The following is a 17,098-nucleotide window of genomic DNA, read 5'->3' as shown; positions in this document are numbered from 1 at the left end:
GATAAAGTCAAGGGAGAAGCCCATAGAGAGTCATAAAGTTGCTCCTAGCTCATGGACAGCTCCTACACACACTCTCCGTCTCTGTGAGATTCGGAAGGGAATGATTCAGATTTCGTTTGGCACAGCTACTAGAAGACAGACGGGTTGCTCACGTCACATCTACGTCATCAAGCTCAGTGTGAGTCTGCGCAGTCGCTCAGCCATCAGGAAGAAGTGCTTCTAATTTGCTTCACTTTTCTCCGTTGAAACCTATGGGATCGCTGTGTCCAGTTTATATACTGTCTATGATATTTACCTGCGCACCCACAGGGAGTGCATGGCATTGAAATGTTTGGTAAGAGCTCAGTTGGCCCTCTCACCCGTTCCTGAAAAAAGATACTATGACCACAGCTCCTGATCATCCAAAGACGCAACTGGTAGGACAGAATGTGTTTGAATGTGTTGAGTTCATGCTTCTATATGACTTTTGCTTAGTTGTAACATGCAATTTAAATTAAATAGTGAAGACTTTATTATGTGAACGTAGAACTTGACAGAAGTAACGTTACTCTAAGCATGTGTATTGTTTAAATTATATAAGTTTAATTATGCGATTGGTATTTTAATTATTAACTATTAGAGATCCTAGGTTAATCTAAATGACTTTGTTTGGTTTGAGGATTCAGTAACATTTATTTATTATTACTTTGAGAAAGTGGTATTGAGATTTATTTGTGATTTATTTGTAACTAATTCATGTTTTTGGTTTGTGTATCTTAAGGTTATCAGACTATTCTGTTCCATCCCAAATCTATCAAACCATCTTTAAGAAAATAAAAAATCATAAAGTGAACAGATTTGAGTTGTCCTTTGCGTTCATCAGAGATAAAGCAGTTTTCAAGTTTGAGCAGAGCTGTGGTCAGTCAGAAAACACACAGAACTTGACAGACAGAAAACATAAATATCATGGGTTTACATCCATCAAAATATGAGATTATATACACAGGGGAAAAAAGAACAATGAGAAGTTTAATATCTTTGAATAATACATAAAAAATGATTTTTTTATTGTTGTTATTTATAAGCCAGAGGGATGAAACATTCAACAAGAAAAAGAGGAAACCATAAAGGACAGCCCTTGGGGGCCCAAAAGGGCTTTTTGCTTGTGGGTGAATATTTTGGATATAAAATAAAAAGAATTAACAACATATACAAGAGATGATGATTTGGGGGTTTTTGTAATAAAAAAATATATCTTTAAGAATAAAACTGTGGGTCACATATAAGCAGAGTTAAAATATAAGAACTTAAATCGACCCTAAATGTGCATTAGAATGACATCATCACCTGAGGATGACATCATCTCTAACCTGTTTTCCAATGTTACTGTAACTGTGTGTATTATTGTATTGTGTGTTCATTTCCAGAGGTGCACCAATATGTGTTTCAGTGACCGAAATATAATTTTACAGACCATTAAATAGGCAAATATCAGCTGATTTATCAGTCAATATTTCATACAGTCACTGTATACTCAAATCATCACAATCACCGTGATCTTTATACAGTCTGTGCAGTATTTTATTATTTGTTCATATTTGTGCTTCTCTGTGCATTTCTTTATCTTTATTTGAGTGTGTCTGTTTTTACACACAAGCTCTCTCTTGAATTTGAATTTGAATTTATTTCAGGATAACCCCTTGAGATGTATCATCTCATTTTCAAGGGGGTCCTGCACCAATGTACAGACACAATAGTTAATCACACACTAAAAAAGACACAGATACAAACATATAAACAAAACAAAACCTCGCTCACCTGCCCTTACCCACAACTAACATAGCACACATATTAATGGATATTTAACAAGTAATCAGAAAATCAAAAAATGTTGGGCATTGGAGGTTTCTAAGTGAATACGTTGAGCAATACGGTATTAAGTGCTGTTTAAGGTATGCAGGACAATTAAAATAAACACATTTAAAAATAAACAGAATCCAGTGGTAATCCCTTCGTGATTTAGGTTGCAACCAATGAAGTGAATCATACATAAAACAATGATGAGTTTTAAATGGACAGTTCAATATAAATCTGCAAAGAGAATTGAATACGACATTAAGGGGTTTGAGATTGGACTCAAAGGTATTAGTATAAACTATGTCTGCATAATCAATAATTGGTATTACCAGCTGAGAAATAATTTTTTTTCTGACTTGAGTTGAAAAACAATTAATTGATCTGTACAGAGTGTTAAGACATCCATATACTTTCCTAATTATATTATCAATGTGTATCTTAAAAGTAAGGTTAGAGTCGAGCCAAAGGCCCAAATATTTAAATTCTTCCACAATCTGCATAAGGGACCCATCTAAAAACTTTAATTCAAAACTGGAAGCACAACGGCGATTTTGTATCGTGGAAAACACCATGCAGCAGGACTTCTTCATGTTCAACAGAAGTTTATTAATAAACAGCCACTGTTGTACTTTATCAAAGTCAGATTGAAGAATTCTTTGAACTTGCAGCAAATCCCGATTAGAGGTAAAGATGACAGTGTCATCAGCATAAAGCTCTAATTCACAATGAGAACAAACTTGTGCCAGGTCATTGATAAAGATTGAAAAAAGCAGTGGGCCTAAAGAAGAACCTTGAGGAACACCTTTATCAATAATTAAATAATCTGACTGGAATCCTTGGTAAACAACACATTGACGTCTATTATGCAAATAAGAGTTGAACCAAAGTACAGCATGTTTATTCAAACCAATAGAGTAAAGCTTATCCAGTAAAAGGTAATGGTCAACCATATCAAATGCCTTTGAGAGATCAATGAAAGCAGCTCCAGTGAAATGACCATTATCAAAACCCGAGAAAACATCATTTGTAAATTTTAACAGAGCAGTTGAAGTAGAAAAATTGGATCTAAAGCCAGATTGATGTTGAGATAAAATATTATAATTATTAATGTACTCAGTTAGTTGATTAAAAATTAATTTCTCAAATATTTTAGCAACTGCACAAATGATAGAAATCGGACGATAATTGTTCATATCAGATTGGTCTCCACCTTTGAAAAGAGGGGTCACTCTTGCAGCTTTCCAAATTTGTGGCACAGTACTAGTAGCTAATGATAGGTTAAAAAGATCTGCTAAAGGAAACATCAATATGTGAGCTGCAATTTTGACAAACTTAGCTTCCAAATCATCTGGTCCTGTACTACTCTTTAATTTAAGGTTCTGTAATACATTAAAAACATCACTGGGCATGATCTTTTTGAATGAAAAAGAACCAGCAGGCATAGAAGAATAGGAAGACCATGCCAGACCATCAAGGCAAACAGATTTTGAACTACATAAAGACAAAAAATGATTATTAAAGGCATGAGCTATAAGCAAAGGATCAGATAAAATGTCCTTATCCTTACATATTTGTTTCACAGAAGTCTTTTTATTTTTGTTAAGAATATTATTTAAATGATTCCAGAAGTGCTTAGGGTTATTGAAATCACGAGAAAAACAGTCTCTATAATAATTAGATTTGGCATTCCTAGTTTCAGTTTTACATTTATTCCTTAACTGCCTGTATATTGTCCCATCCGATTCAACTTTTGATAAACGATATTTAACCCAAGCTTTGTCCCTTTGTTTGAATAGTTGAAGTAAATTAGAATTTATCCATGGTAAATGTCTACCTTTGTTAAAAGTGTTCACACTGAACAGATTTGCTCAAATATTCTTCAGACTTATTTTGTTTTCGTAACCTACAATATTCTCAAACCCTCATGAACATTTTACATCACAAGTGTATTATTATTATAATAACTGGCTGCTCGCTTTATTTCTTTACAATAGTGCATATTAATTTCAGCTGGTTTTAGTGTTTGAGTTCCATATTTAACAATCCTTAAGGGTATAAGAAGGAGAGGTAACTGTTGACATTAAATAAACCTGGATTCCAGTCGAAACATGTGATTTAACAAACCGGTTATGCATACAGATAGTTGACGCACCTCCTCCCATTGACAGTTCCTGGGATTTTAAAGACAATTCCCCTACATTCAGTAGGTGCATGAATGGCAACATGAATGAAGTGTTTTTCCAGGTGTACACACACACCGCTCTTCTGCATAGCATTAACTATTACAAGTGTTTCAGTACAGTATGTTCTTCAATTCTACTGAGATCCTGATTGGAGCATCTTTAGTGTTTCGTTTCGTCTCTAACAGAATAAACGTGTCAAAGTCAGTCAGAATGATCTCTATGTTCATGAAACTATTTATTTTTCATTTTATTCTTGCTTTGAGAAAGTGCAGAAACTGCTGAAGCTCAAGAAGAATGATGTGAATCTGTTTCTGAACAAAAGATCTGTGTGTAGATTTGAGGGATTCATCAGATGATTCATTTCTATTTCTACACCTATTATTTCTCTATTGATCATCATAGATCTGGTGCGTCTTATTGAATCTCTTCTATCATTTGAACATGAGTCCTTATTTTACATTACAGTGTAACTATAATTGTTAAAACTGTCTTTATTGTTTTACATTGACTTTCAGCCGTTATTCTGTTCACACTCATCTGATATGAATCAGTTTATATTGTGAAATGTAATGATCTCTCTGATGAATGTGATTATGCGACTGATCCTGTAATATAATCTGATCAGATGAGAGTCTCTTTCTGCTTCATATGAGACACATGATGATCCTCATTGAGCTTCAGATCAGATTCTCTGATTTCTCTTCACTGTCTCTGATCCTGAAACTAAAGGCCTTTGAGTTTCACCTCAAATCTACTTCGACATCTAGTGGACAAAGATGAAAACTGCAGACTGATGCTTCTAATTTTCCTCTTTGCATTGGAATTTAAATGCATTGCCTATTTTGTGTTCGTACAATTTTGTTTAATCCAAATTTTACTTACACTGTTAAAAAAATCTGTAGAAATTACAGTATTATTGGCAGCTACTTGCCAGTAACTTACTGTAGATTTAAATTGATGTTATTTATTGGCAACAGTTTGTTCAAAGTTAAATGAACATTAAACATTAACAAGTCTTTATCTTTACATAATAAAACTAAAATAACAGCCTCATGCAAAGCATTCTGGGAACCAAAATCTGAAGGAAAAAAACAGAAAAAGGTTGATGAAGATTTCTGGTTCCCAGAATGCTTTGCATTAGGTTGTTATTTTATAGTTTTATTCTGTAAAGACAAAGACTTGTTAATGTTTAATGTTCATTTAACTTTGAGCAAACTGTTGCCAGTAAATAACAATTTATTTAAATAATTTTAAATCTACAGTAAGTTACTGGCAAACAGCTGCAAAACTACAGCAATTTTTTTACAGTGTATGTATTAAACACATGCATGCTTTTCTGTGTTTTTTTAGACATGTTTCTTATATTTATAAAATAAACAAGAGGTTCAGAACAATCACGCTAGGATAGATTTAAAAACTTGATACATTTATACATTTATAAGTTTATTTCAGTTATTGCATTCAACGATTGAGAACAATTAGTAAAAGACAGTTTTAAAGCATTGTGAGGTACAAAGGAAAAGCACAACGAAATTAAATCAATGTATACGAGTGGAGGTTTGCTGTGCTTTATTCTAACGTTACACAAAGTGAATGCCTGCAAAGGGACAACTGCGCAAAACGTGCTGCTAACTTATATATATAGGATATATAAACGGTTACGAAACAATAAACGATTGTGATGTTTTCGTGATTGTGATATCGACATGATATTTTCATGATTTATCACAACTTTATCTTTTGTCAAATCAATGTGGTTCAGATAACATTTTGAGTTTCTATTTTTTAAAACAATCTCATTCATTGTCTTAATTCAAAATTAGAATTTGAATGAACTAAATGTTTGAAATGTTTTAGGCAACCAGGTAACTTACTTTTTCAAGATAAACCAACATTTTTTTTTTTTTTTTTTACAGTTTATGCATTGAAAACTACAGTAAATGTACCTTTAAAAAAAAAAAAAAAAATCCATTAATCCTGCTGTGATACAAGGAGCTTGATTCTCAGTTCCGCGCATGGATATTCATGTAAACCCACTGAAACCGAAAATCTCGTGACACCTGAATCTGATAAAGACCACATGTATCATCACAAGCTAGATTGATAGACCACACCCCAATACAAAGGGCAGAAACTGAATTAAACTTTAAAAAGCCACAGGTGTGAGAGTCAGCTGTACTCGTCTTCCCATCCGAGCACAATGTTCACGTACACCGTCGCTGTCAGCACTGGGAAACAGGATTTTGCTGGGACGTTAGATCATGTTCACCTGACGCTGATCGGCACGGAGAGCTGCAGTGATCGGACTCTGCTGGACAAATCCTTCTTTGAACGTTTTGCAAGAGGAACGGTAAGATTTCTTTTTTTTTTCCTTGACGCGCGTATTTAATAACATAAAGTTTATCACTTATCAGATCATTAAATCCTTTTTTGTTTCCTCACAAAATTGAGAAATCAAATCTCTAGTATGACTGTTTAAAGTTTCTCCAAACTGCATTTCTGTGACCCTACTTTTCCCTACCAAAGCTTCCACATATTTCTTCACTTGTCCAGTTATTCCCAGCAATATAAAGCACTCTGATAGATAGTCCAATTTAACATATTATGTTTGAAAATGTATGGAAGCTTGTTTCTGACAAAGTATAACAATTAAGAAGATAATTGTGACCTTTTTATCTTACCAATTCTTATTCTTTTTCTCAGAATTGCGTGATTTATAGTTTTTAAGTCAGAAATGCATGATATTAACTCACAATTCTGAGGAAAAAGCAGTTTTCCCCCCTGAATTGGACTTCATAACTCACAATTCTGACTTTTAGCTTAAATTGTACCCAGGGTTACTCATCCTAATTGCACTTTTACTAGTAAGAATTCAATTAGAGATCTCTACAATTCAATTCTTACTAGTAGCAATTACAATTAGAGAGCTCTACAAATTAATTTTTACTAGTCATATGTCTCCATTGACTTCCATTCATTTTTAATTACAGAGCTCTCCAATTCGAATTGTTACTAGTAGTGATTAGATTAGAGCTCTCTATTTAAATTGTTACTAGTAAGAATTGAATTAAAGAGCTCTGCAATTGCGTTCTTACTAGTAACAATTCAATTGTAGAGCTCCGTAATTAAAAATGAATGGAAGTCAATTGAGACACATGACTAGTAAAAATTCATTTGTAGAGCTCTCTAATTGGATTTGTTACTAGTAAGAATTGAATTAGAGAGCTCTGTAATTGTAATTCTTTCTAGTAATTGAATTAGAGCTCTCTAATTGTAATTTTTACTAGTAATAATTGAATTAGAGAGCTCTCTAATTGTAATTGCTACTAGTAAGAACTGAATTGTAGAGCTCTGTAATTGAATTCTTACTAGTAAAAATGCAATTACGACAAGTAACGCTGGGTACAATTTAAGCTAAGATGGCTTGCCATAATCCTGACTGCAGTGAAAATTGTGTGGTATCTTTTGATTAGTTTTCCACAATTAAACTCTTTAATGTTTGCACACCCTGTGATGTCCAGTCGAGGCCTGTCTCACCAGTTTTACTGGAAACGGGCCTCGTAACAGAAGGGCCCTCCGTTGCACTTGAAACGGGCCACTGAATTGCAAAGGCTCTGGTTATGTCTAACAGAAGCTGTCATTAAAGGTGATGCCCATCGACGTCCATGTGAAGGAGAAGCTGGGAGAGATCGTGCTGGTGAAGCTTGAGAAGAAGAACTTGCTTGATGATCAGTGGTACTGTCGAGACATCAGTGTGACGTCTCCCTCCGGAGATCGCTTCGACTTCCCCTGTTATCGCTGGATCGCGAACGAAAATGCAGTGGTTCTTCGAGATGGCATTGGTGAGTCCTGTCCCGACTCGGATCACTATCCAGTCCTGAATCAAACACTTCACAAATACTGTTTGTGTTCTTTTAGCTCGATTGTCTCACGAGGATAACACCGATTTGCTAAATGATCACAGACGCACGGAACTGGAATCCAGACAACAACTGTTCAGGTTTGAGGACACAGTTACAATCCTGGACAATACTCTATCATTTGGTGGTGTAAATGTTGTCTTTAGTTTCCTCCAGATGTTTTAGTTTAAAATGCTGAACATACTTGCACCATTTCACTTATACTTTGACACCAAATATAACTCACTGAAAGATGAATGTTACCTCTTCTTGAAGGTGGAAGGAGTGGCAGCCTGGTTTCCCCATGAGCATAGATGCCAACTTGCGCAGTGAACTCCCTCTGGACATTCAGTTTGAAGCTGACAAAGCTGTGGACTTCGATGAAAACTTCAATGAAGCGTAGGTTACACAGTTTGCATTCATCCCTTCGCCTGTGTCCCTAACAAATATGCTGTTACTGGTTTCCGATGAATTACCCTGTTTGACTGCTGAAAATGACAGTTCACTCCAAAAGGAAAATTCTGTCATTTACTCATGTTGATCCAAACCTGAATGAACAAAAAATATATATTTTGAAGAATGTTGGTAACCACTGGCAATTCTTCTTTTTTTTTTTTTTTTTTTTTTTTTTTTTTATTATACATGGACATCAATGGTTACTGTCAACCGTCTGGTTACCAACATTCTTCAAAATATATATACTTTAGTTCAACTAAACTAAATGATTAAATGAACTGAACTAAACATTAAACTAAACATTAAATGAACTAAACATGTTTCCAACATGAGTAAATGGTTTTTGGGTGAACTCTCTTTAACCAGGGAATATCCTAAAATACATTGAGAAATAAGTGAAGCTGAAACTGAACCAGAATATCTGATAATGCGCATTCAGCTGTGTTCCTGGTGTGATCTCTTTCAGGATCAAAAATCTTCGTCTTAACAAACTGAAGAGCTTGTTCCATTCGTCTTGGACAGATATTGAAGATTTTCGAGAAATATTTATGACAATCAAGAACACTGTGTCAGGTTTGAACAGTTTCTTCCTTTGTTAAAATGTTTTTTTTATTTCTAATACAAAAATGAGCTGTCCAACTTGGTGTGGGGAAAAAAAATCAAATAAACCAGCTGAGAGACACATTGTTTGCACTCCCCTAAACTCACTGGCATTATTCCCTCTGACAGAATATGTGATGGAGAACTGGGAAGAGGACTTCATGTTCGGCTATCAGTTCTTAAACGGCTGCAATCCTGTGGTGATCAGGAGGTGCACGAATCTTCCAGACGGGTTCGCAGTCACGCAGAAGATGGTGAAAGGCTCTCTGGATCGAGGTCGCACACTACAGGAGGAGTTGCAGGTCAGAAGATAATGCTTGGTCCTCAGTGGTGTAGACGGGACAGTTGCAGTGGTCAATTCTGGATGTGAATGAATAATGATTTTCACTCTAAATGCCTCTCTATTACAGGAGGGAAACGTCTACATCGCAGACTATGCGATACTGGAGGGAGTGCGAGCTAATGCCACCGACCCGGACACCCAGCAGTATTTGTCTGCTCCCTTCTGCCTTCTGTACAAGAACAGCCAGAATGAAATCATGCCGATCGCTATTCAGGTGCCTGCAGAAATCATTTAGTGAAATATTACTTCAAAGTAAAAAAGTTAGTGCTTGGAGTTTTTACCAAATATTCTATTGGTTTACTTGATCTGAAACAGCTCAGTCGTCAGACCTCTGCTGGGGAGGCGAACACCGTGTTTCTCCCGAGCGATGATCGCTACGACTGGATGCTAGCCAAGATGTGGGTGAAATCCTCTGACTTTAATGTACACCAGCTGGTCACACACTTTCTCAGGACACATCTGACATCTGAGGTTTTTGCCATAGCCATGTACAGACAGCTCGCTGCTGTCCATCCAGTGTACAAGGTAGATTCTGAAACTCATGGCTTACTGATTTACTGAAGGCCGTTATCATTGCAGCCTTTATGTTCTCCTCACAGTTGCTGATACCTCATGTCCGTTACACCATTGCCATCAACACTGCGGCTCGAGAGACACTCATCTCTAAAGATGGGATCTTTGATAAGGTATCCTGAACCCTGGATAAAGTTCCTTTGAACAAAAGTTTTTCTTTTAATGTTTATTCCTGGTTCTTTAACATGACTTTGAGGTCAGAAGAGGCATATAGTCATTGACTTGATCTTATCAAGCTCTGGTTCCCGTTTTGTAGACTTCACTGCATTTCTCTAAAAAAGTGTCTACAAAATTGTAGTCTGAGACTCAAAGATTCACTCGTGTCCTTGTGTTTCAAAGGCTATTGCCACTGGTGGAACCGCAATTGTGGAAGTGATTCAAAAGGCCATGAAGACTTTAACCTATAAGTCCATGTGCTTCCCTGAGGCCATGAAAGCTCGAGGAGTGGAAGATCTGCCCAACTACTACTACAGAGATGACGGCATGATGGTCTGGAAGGCAATCAGAAGGTACTTGATAAAATACATAATTCACAGATGTTCAAATTACGGGGTGTGATGGTTTGAATTACTCCCGGTTTGGTTAGGGTCACTGTTTTGTTTTTATGTGCTTGCATTGTAATGAATAAGGTTATGACAAGTTTTAGAGACCAGTGAAATTTCACCATTCTCTATTCCAGTTTTGATGCCATAACTAAAACTACAAGCCTAAATAATATAAATTTCAAACATTATTAAAGGCAAACATCCGGTAATAAAATAAGAACAAATTATATGTATGTGATGAATCCTTATTAAAGTTATTTTCCCCTTATTTTCTAGTTTGATAAACATTAAAAACCGACACCAGCAGAAATATATTAGGCTGCTGTCACTTTAAGACATAATGCATGGATCAATGTACTGTACACATGTGCTGTCTTTTCTCGACTGTTTACGTTCAAGACATAACAGACTGTTTACTGGGATACTCGCTAAGATGGGCATTTTGATAATTTTGTTTGAATTTGTCCATTCAAGCTCAAGACATAACTCAATTTAGTATTCACGCACAAAGCTTTTAGCGCGCATGTTCTCTTTCGAGTTTTCTTGTACTTCAATGTTTTAATTGGCAAGCCTTAAACTGAATAGTTACATCCCTAGTTTTAATGCTAATGGTGAGAATTAAAAAAGAACAAATTAAAGCATTTGACACCAATGTGTATTTTTTTTACATTTGCTGATTCATTTAACTTGATCTTCCTCCAGTTTTGTTTCTGACGTGGTCAAGATCTGCTATGGCAGTGATGAGAATGTTCAGAAAGACAAGGAGATTCAAGCATTTGTTCAGGATGTTTGCTTCTCTGGTCTGAAGAATTGTGGTGAGTACTGGATCATTTAACTAGAATTGTTAATGTGTGAATGCGTTACCGTCTCAATGACCCTGCGAGAAGTCCCGGACGAGCCCCCAATTCTCACATGCCTTCCCAGTCTGGGGAGAGCGTAACAAGGGAATTCATGGAGGGGAAAAAAAAGCTCTCCTGTCCCAGCATTACAAAAAAAGACATTACAAATTAAAGTTTATTTTGTATATTCAAAATACAAAAAGGGAAGCTTCAAATAGACTCCAGGAGGGGACCAGGCCAAAATAACTAACAAAAGTTCTGACTTTAAGGGAAGAACTTTCTAAACTATTAAAATGGGGTAAAAATACCCAACTTCCTCTCCAACCAAAGACAAGAGAAAACATGGACATTAACCACAATGGCATCCGCCTTCCCATTACTTCCAAAATAACAATCACATTGTAAACAGTTTAAAATTTAAATCCCTCAAGTGTCAGTGAACTTAACAAAACTGAGTAACTAAAGTCTTCAGTGAACTGTTGTACAATAAGATTAACACACAACACTGGCACACTTGCTAGCGTCTGGTCAGGAGAAAACGATCCACATAAAAAACAAACTAAAGTAATTCACTTTTTGCAGGGAGTTTGATAGGCAGTCTGATCAATCATAAGGTCGAATTGCCTGTCTTTGCGAACAGTCAATTACGCCCGGGATGTAATATGTTTGTATGCTAGCATATGCAGTGTTTACATCACTCCTAAATGCAAGCGTGTGCTAAACCTGTAGTCAATGTTCACAGAGTTCCCGGATTCCCTGAACACTCGGGAGCAGTTGGTCAAGTTCCTGACCGTTGTGATTTTCACAGCTTCAGCACAACACGCTGCAGTCAACTTTGGACAGGTGCGTTTACACCCTCTTCATGATGAATCTAAACCATATATATACTGATGCTGATATCTGTATGTCTGTCCTGTGTTCCAGTTCGACTGGTTCTCCTGGATCCCCAACAGCCCTTCCACCATGCGGAAGCCCCCTCCCGCTCAGAAGGGCCAGGTGGATATGAAGTACATCATGGAGAGTCTACCGGACCGCGGGCGTTCCTCTTGGGTTCTAGGAATAGTTTGGGCCCTCAGTCAATTCCAGGACAACGAGGTTTGACTGATTCTTCAGAACTAGTTTGCATAAACTTGCTTCCTACAAATTCGTTGAAACATTGTTTTGATTTGTGCAAATCTTCTCCAGCTGTTTCTAGGCGAGTATCCAGATATGTACTTCACTGAACAACCGATCATGGAAGCCGCCAAGACTTTCCGCAAGAAATTAGCTGAAGTGACCAACATCATCAAGAGCCGAAATGAGAATTTGAAAGTGCCGTACTGGTATCTGTGTCCAGACCGAATCCCCAACAGTGTGGCCGTCTGAGAGAACATCGCTGGGGGAATTGGCAAACATGACAACCAACAAAATAACTTAAGTGAAAATGCTAGTCTGGATGAAAATAGTTACATGTACTAAGAAATGAATGTCTACACAAAATAAAAACAATTAAATGTGCAGTCGACAAAGTTGTCAAGCAGTGTTTTGTTTTTCCTTTTCTTGTGCTTTGGTAGAATAACACTTGTTGTATTTGTCCTGGTCAGTGTTGTAATGTAACGGAGTACAAATACTTCGTTACTGTACTTAAGTAGAAATTTTGCGTATCTGTACTTTACTTCGCTATTTAAATTTGTTAACTTTCACTTTTACTCCACTACATTTCCTAGACAAAATTTATACTTTTACTCCGTTATATTTCCACTAAGCATCTTCGTTACTCGTTACTACAAAATAAAAAAATAAAAAGAAATGTGTGCAACTGCAATAAGGGAGGTCTGGCGAATCACTGCTCCTAGATTCCATTACGCACGCTCCGCACGGCGCGCGCTCTATTTCAGCGTAATGCTTGTTTCTTGCCATGCCAAAGGAGGAGGAAGCACAACTGAAACCGCCATGGAAGCACGAGCAGCACCTACTGGAGGACCTCACGTTATCATAGACGACCACCCTGACGATAGTGGTGAAGAAGATAACGTTATAATACACCCGTGGCCGTATTTGCAAGAAATGTTTATGTACATTGGAATGAAAGATTCTTCCTACCGGATGAAGTGCCTCTTATGCCTACCGAAAGTCACTGAAATTTTGGCATTCAAAAACTCACCGTCCAACCTGAAGAAGCACATTGAGGTAGGTTAAATTAATAGTTATTCAGTAAATACACAATGTCAATGTAATTCAACAAGTTATAAGCCGTATGATATCTGGCTAACGTGGTGGCCAGGCTAACGTCTGCTTGTTAACGTTGCTATTGCTAATTATTTAGCTTACATGGCCCACATGTTTAACTAACGTCAACTTTAATGTTAACGTTACACCGCTGATTTTCTCCTGCGCTTAACTATTTATGGTATAGCATAACTGCCAGGCCGAATATTTCCTCAGGTAACGTTAGGCTAATGTTAGATTGAGAAATATTTTTTGAAAACTGCTAGCAGCTACATTAATCAGTGGCAGGTTAGAAAGAAAGTGTTAAGGGCTATTAATGTCTTCAAAAGCATCATACCAGTCCCTCCAGGATTTCACGATTTGTTTTTGTGATTTTTGCGATCAAAATGACTGATTTTGTGGTGGTAATTTCCAGAAAATTGTTTAAAAAAAGTGTGATTTTTATATTTTATAATCAGGACAACCTATGGGCAATTTTTCTACCTGACCTATGCAAATATTAACAGCAGGTGTAGTAATTTATACTGTAGAACTGTGTGTAAATCCTGAGTTGAGGGGTCCTGAGCTGCAGAAGGCAACCAGTTACTTATAGTGTGGCGTTTTGCATGGCGTCCCCACTGCGTATAGCTACTACGAAGTGACCATTCGAAGAGGAAGTACATGTCTGTGTAAATACTCAGTTACTATCGTGACCTCAGTTCCCTGAGACTAGGGAACGAGTATTGCGTAGCCGGCCGCACTATAGTAACCTGGCAAGTTGTCGCTTCGGTCGTTAAACCTGCTAAAATGGCATTTTTCGGGGACTAATATTAGACCGTAAAAAGCTAAGGCCGCGCCCCCTTGGCGGGCTCTGACGTGTAATGGCGGGCTCTGACGTGTAATGGCGTGATGCTAGCTCATTGGCGCACACGTCAGAGGCGCCCGCGCCATTGGATGTGCAGTTGCCGCAGCACAGCCAATGAGTGAGCCAGACACTCACTGCCAGCTGTGCAGCTGCAAAATACGTTTTACATTATAGGCTTCAGTAAATCGAGGAAAAGGAGTTTCCCCTTTTCCGCAACATCTGTATCCACGCAAAAATGCATTGAAACTTTAATTAAACTAGAGATATTTCAATTGGGTGATTATAATTTAATGTTTTGTGAGGTCTTTTTCATTTTTGTGATTATTTTGGGGTTAAATTAGGATTAAATTATGCAGGATCGCAAAAAAATGTGATATTTTGTTAATTTTGCGTTGTATTCAGAGGGACTGTCAAACGTTTTGTCAAACTTGAGATTTCTTTTTATGTTAATTAACTCAAAACTCAGTGGTTATAGGATAATGTTGGGCTAATGTTATAAATTGTGAATGTACGCTTGCAAAGTCACAGTGCTTTTATATTGCCACACAACGAGTTAGATAATGTTTAACAGTCAAATGACAATTGTTTGTGTTGTTTTAAATCTTGTAGCTAAAGTTGCTCATTAAATGTCTCTCCCTCTGAAACAGAGAAAGCATGTACACCACCTCAAAAAGTATGAAGAGCTTACATCAACAAAGAGAAAAAGGGTTCCTGAGACTCCCACCACCAGCATCAAGCAGACCACATTGGTGAACACCAGGACTGTGTCTCAGAGGTCCATTGACAAAGCTATAGTGACTTATGTGGTCCAAGGACTCCGGCCATTCCATGTTGTTGAAGAACAACCATTTCAAGATTTTGTGAAGGAACTGCAGCCTAATGCAAAAATTATGTCACGTCTGACTCTGCGCTCCATGATTGATGATGCCTCCAGGGGAATGAAGAGGGCTGTGACTGAGGCCATGAGGAGAGTTGACCATATCGCCACCACCACCGACTGCTGGTCTGTCAGAAGGCGGAGCTTCATTGGTGTTACTGCCCATTGGATTGACCCCAACAGTCTCAAAAGATGCTCAGCAGCCCTAGCCTGTAAACAGCTGAGAGGGTCGCACACATTTGATGTTTTGGCAAGTGCCCTGAATGACATCCACTCTGAATTTGAAATTCGGGGGAAGATTGTGCGACCAACAACAGACAATGGCTCTAACTTCATAAAAGCGTTCAACATTTTTGGTGAAGATGAGAACAATAATGCCATTGGAAGTGATGGTGATCATGACAGTGCATCTCAACCAGGAGAGGAAGAAGAAGATCAAGAAGGGGATGAAGAAGTGGAGTGTGTAGATGTGTCAGCACTTCTGACTGAAGATGATGGTTTAGAGTTCCAGCTCCCAAAGCACCAGCGCTGTGTTTGTCATCTACTCAACCTAATAGCTACTGTTGATGCCATGAAAGCCACATCCAATGAGGGGTACAAGAAAGTGTATCGTTCAACATTTGGCAAGTGTAGTGCACTTTGGAACAAATGTGGAAAATCCACCCTTGCAGCCGAAATGGTTGAAGATGCTTGCTCCCTCCAGCTGCTGCGCCCGAATTCCACCAGGTGGAACTCCCTGTTCCTGGCAGTGGAAAGACTGCTGAGAATAATTAAAGAAAAGGGAGAGGGGACCATCAGAGTCATCTGCACTGACTTAAAGCTTCCAATGTAAGTAGGAATTATGTGTTTTATTTTATGTTTTATTTCATCATAATCAAACATCTGGAATGTCTTTCTTTGTCCCATTCTTTCGTGGACACTAATAACTTTACATTACATCACATTGTATCCCAACTTCCACTTATTATTGGTCAGTTTTACGGAATTACTCTTCCAGCAGTTATTTTGATGAATCCAATGAAATGGTTACAGTGTTATAAAAACAATGTTGTTGTGTTTTGTTTTCAACAGGTTTAATCCAGCTGAACTCGCCTTTCTCGCAGAGTATGCCACTGTCATGAGCCCTGTTGCCCAGGCTACCAACATCTTGCAAGCAGAAGCAAATGCCATGATGGGGTGGCTACTTCCAACCATCAACCTGCTCACTGTCAAACTTGACCGAGTCAAGTTGCCACTGAAGTACTGCAAGCCTTTGGTGGATGCTCTACAGGTAACTTTTATTTTTGTATTTATTTTCTATTGTCTTAACTCTTCAATGATTAATTTTAATTATATTTAAGTTTCTTTGGTACTTTGTCTCAATGCTTAAATGTTTTATGTAAAGTACAATTTGAATTGCCTTGTTGCTGAAATGTGCTATAAATAACCTGCCTTGCAGATGGGAATCATGAACCGTTTTGGCCACATGTCAGGAGAACCAGAGTTGATCGCTGCTGCGATTCTGCTTCCGAAATTCCGCACGATGTGGACAAAGGATGAAGCCACAATCAAAACGGGTAAGATATCATGGGTATAGTGAAAAATTAGTTGTATATATTTTCACAATTTGTCATACTGGCAATTCACAAATCAAGATTATGATTGCTGCATAACAAATTTACCCTCGGTACTAATAAGAAACCTTGAATTATAGGTGCATGGATAGTACATCAAACTAAAATAACAAATCTTAAATCAAAAGTTTGTGTTGGGGTCATGGCAGATTAGACAGTTGCATTAGTTGTATAAATTATATTTTTATCCACACTATTTCAGGAACTGACTACATCAGGCAGCATCTGGAAGAGCCCTCACTGCAGATAGGCGATGCCAGCAGGTCCACTTCGTCTGAAGAT

At 37.5% G+C, this 17,098-nt stretch overlaps 1 protein-coding gene across 1 annotated transcript; it reads left to right on the top strand.

Annotated features, from left to right (window-relative positions):
* Window positions 1–6,200: 6,200 nt before the first annotated feature.
* LOC311097775 (polyunsaturated fatty acid 5-lipoxygenase-like) lies at window positions 6,201–12,777 on the top strand. The gene is made up of 14 exons (XM_084137628.1): window positions 6,201–6,369; window positions 7,666–7,861; window positions 7,938–8,019; window positions 8,195–8,317; window positions 8,841–8,947; window positions 9,104–9,276; window positions 9,385–9,531; window positions 9,633–9,842; window positions 9,917–10,003; window positions 10,230–10,399; window positions 11,138–11,250; window positions 12,017–12,117; window positions 12,199–12,369; window positions 12,460–12,777. The coding sequence occupies exons 1-14, from the start codon at window positions 6,220–6,222 to the stop codon at window positions 12,637–12,639; spliced, it is 2,010 nt and encodes a 669-aa protein (XP_083993754.1). The 5' UTR covers window positions 6,201–6,219; the 3' UTR covers window positions 12,640–12,777.
* The last annotated feature ends 4,321 nt before the right edge of the window (window positions 12,778–17,098 follow it).

The sequence above is a fragment of the Abramis brama genome, assembly GCF_963993115.1.
Source record: "Abramis brama genome assembly, chromosome: 15".
Classification (NCBI taxonomy): domain Eukaryota; kingdom Metazoa; phylum Chordata; class Actinopteri; order Cypriniformes; family Leuciscidae; genus Abramis; species Abramis brama.
The sequence above is the reverse complement of the archived record's forward strand: the minus strand, read 5'-3'. Positions and strand labels throughout refer to the sequence as shown.

Coding starts and splice junctions, on each gene's coding strand:
- LOC311097775 (XM_084137628.1), top strand. CDS start 6,220: ATGTTCACGTACACCGTCGCTGTCAGCACTGGGAAACAGGATTTTGCT. Junction 7,862..7,937: donor GGTTCTTCGAGATGGCATTG/GTGAGTCCTGTC, acceptor GTGTTCTTTTAG/CTCGATTGTCTCACGAGGAT. Junction 8,948..9,103: donor AATCAAGAACACTGTGTCAG/GTTTGAACAGTT, acceptor TCCCTCTGACAG/AATATGTGATGGAGAACTGG.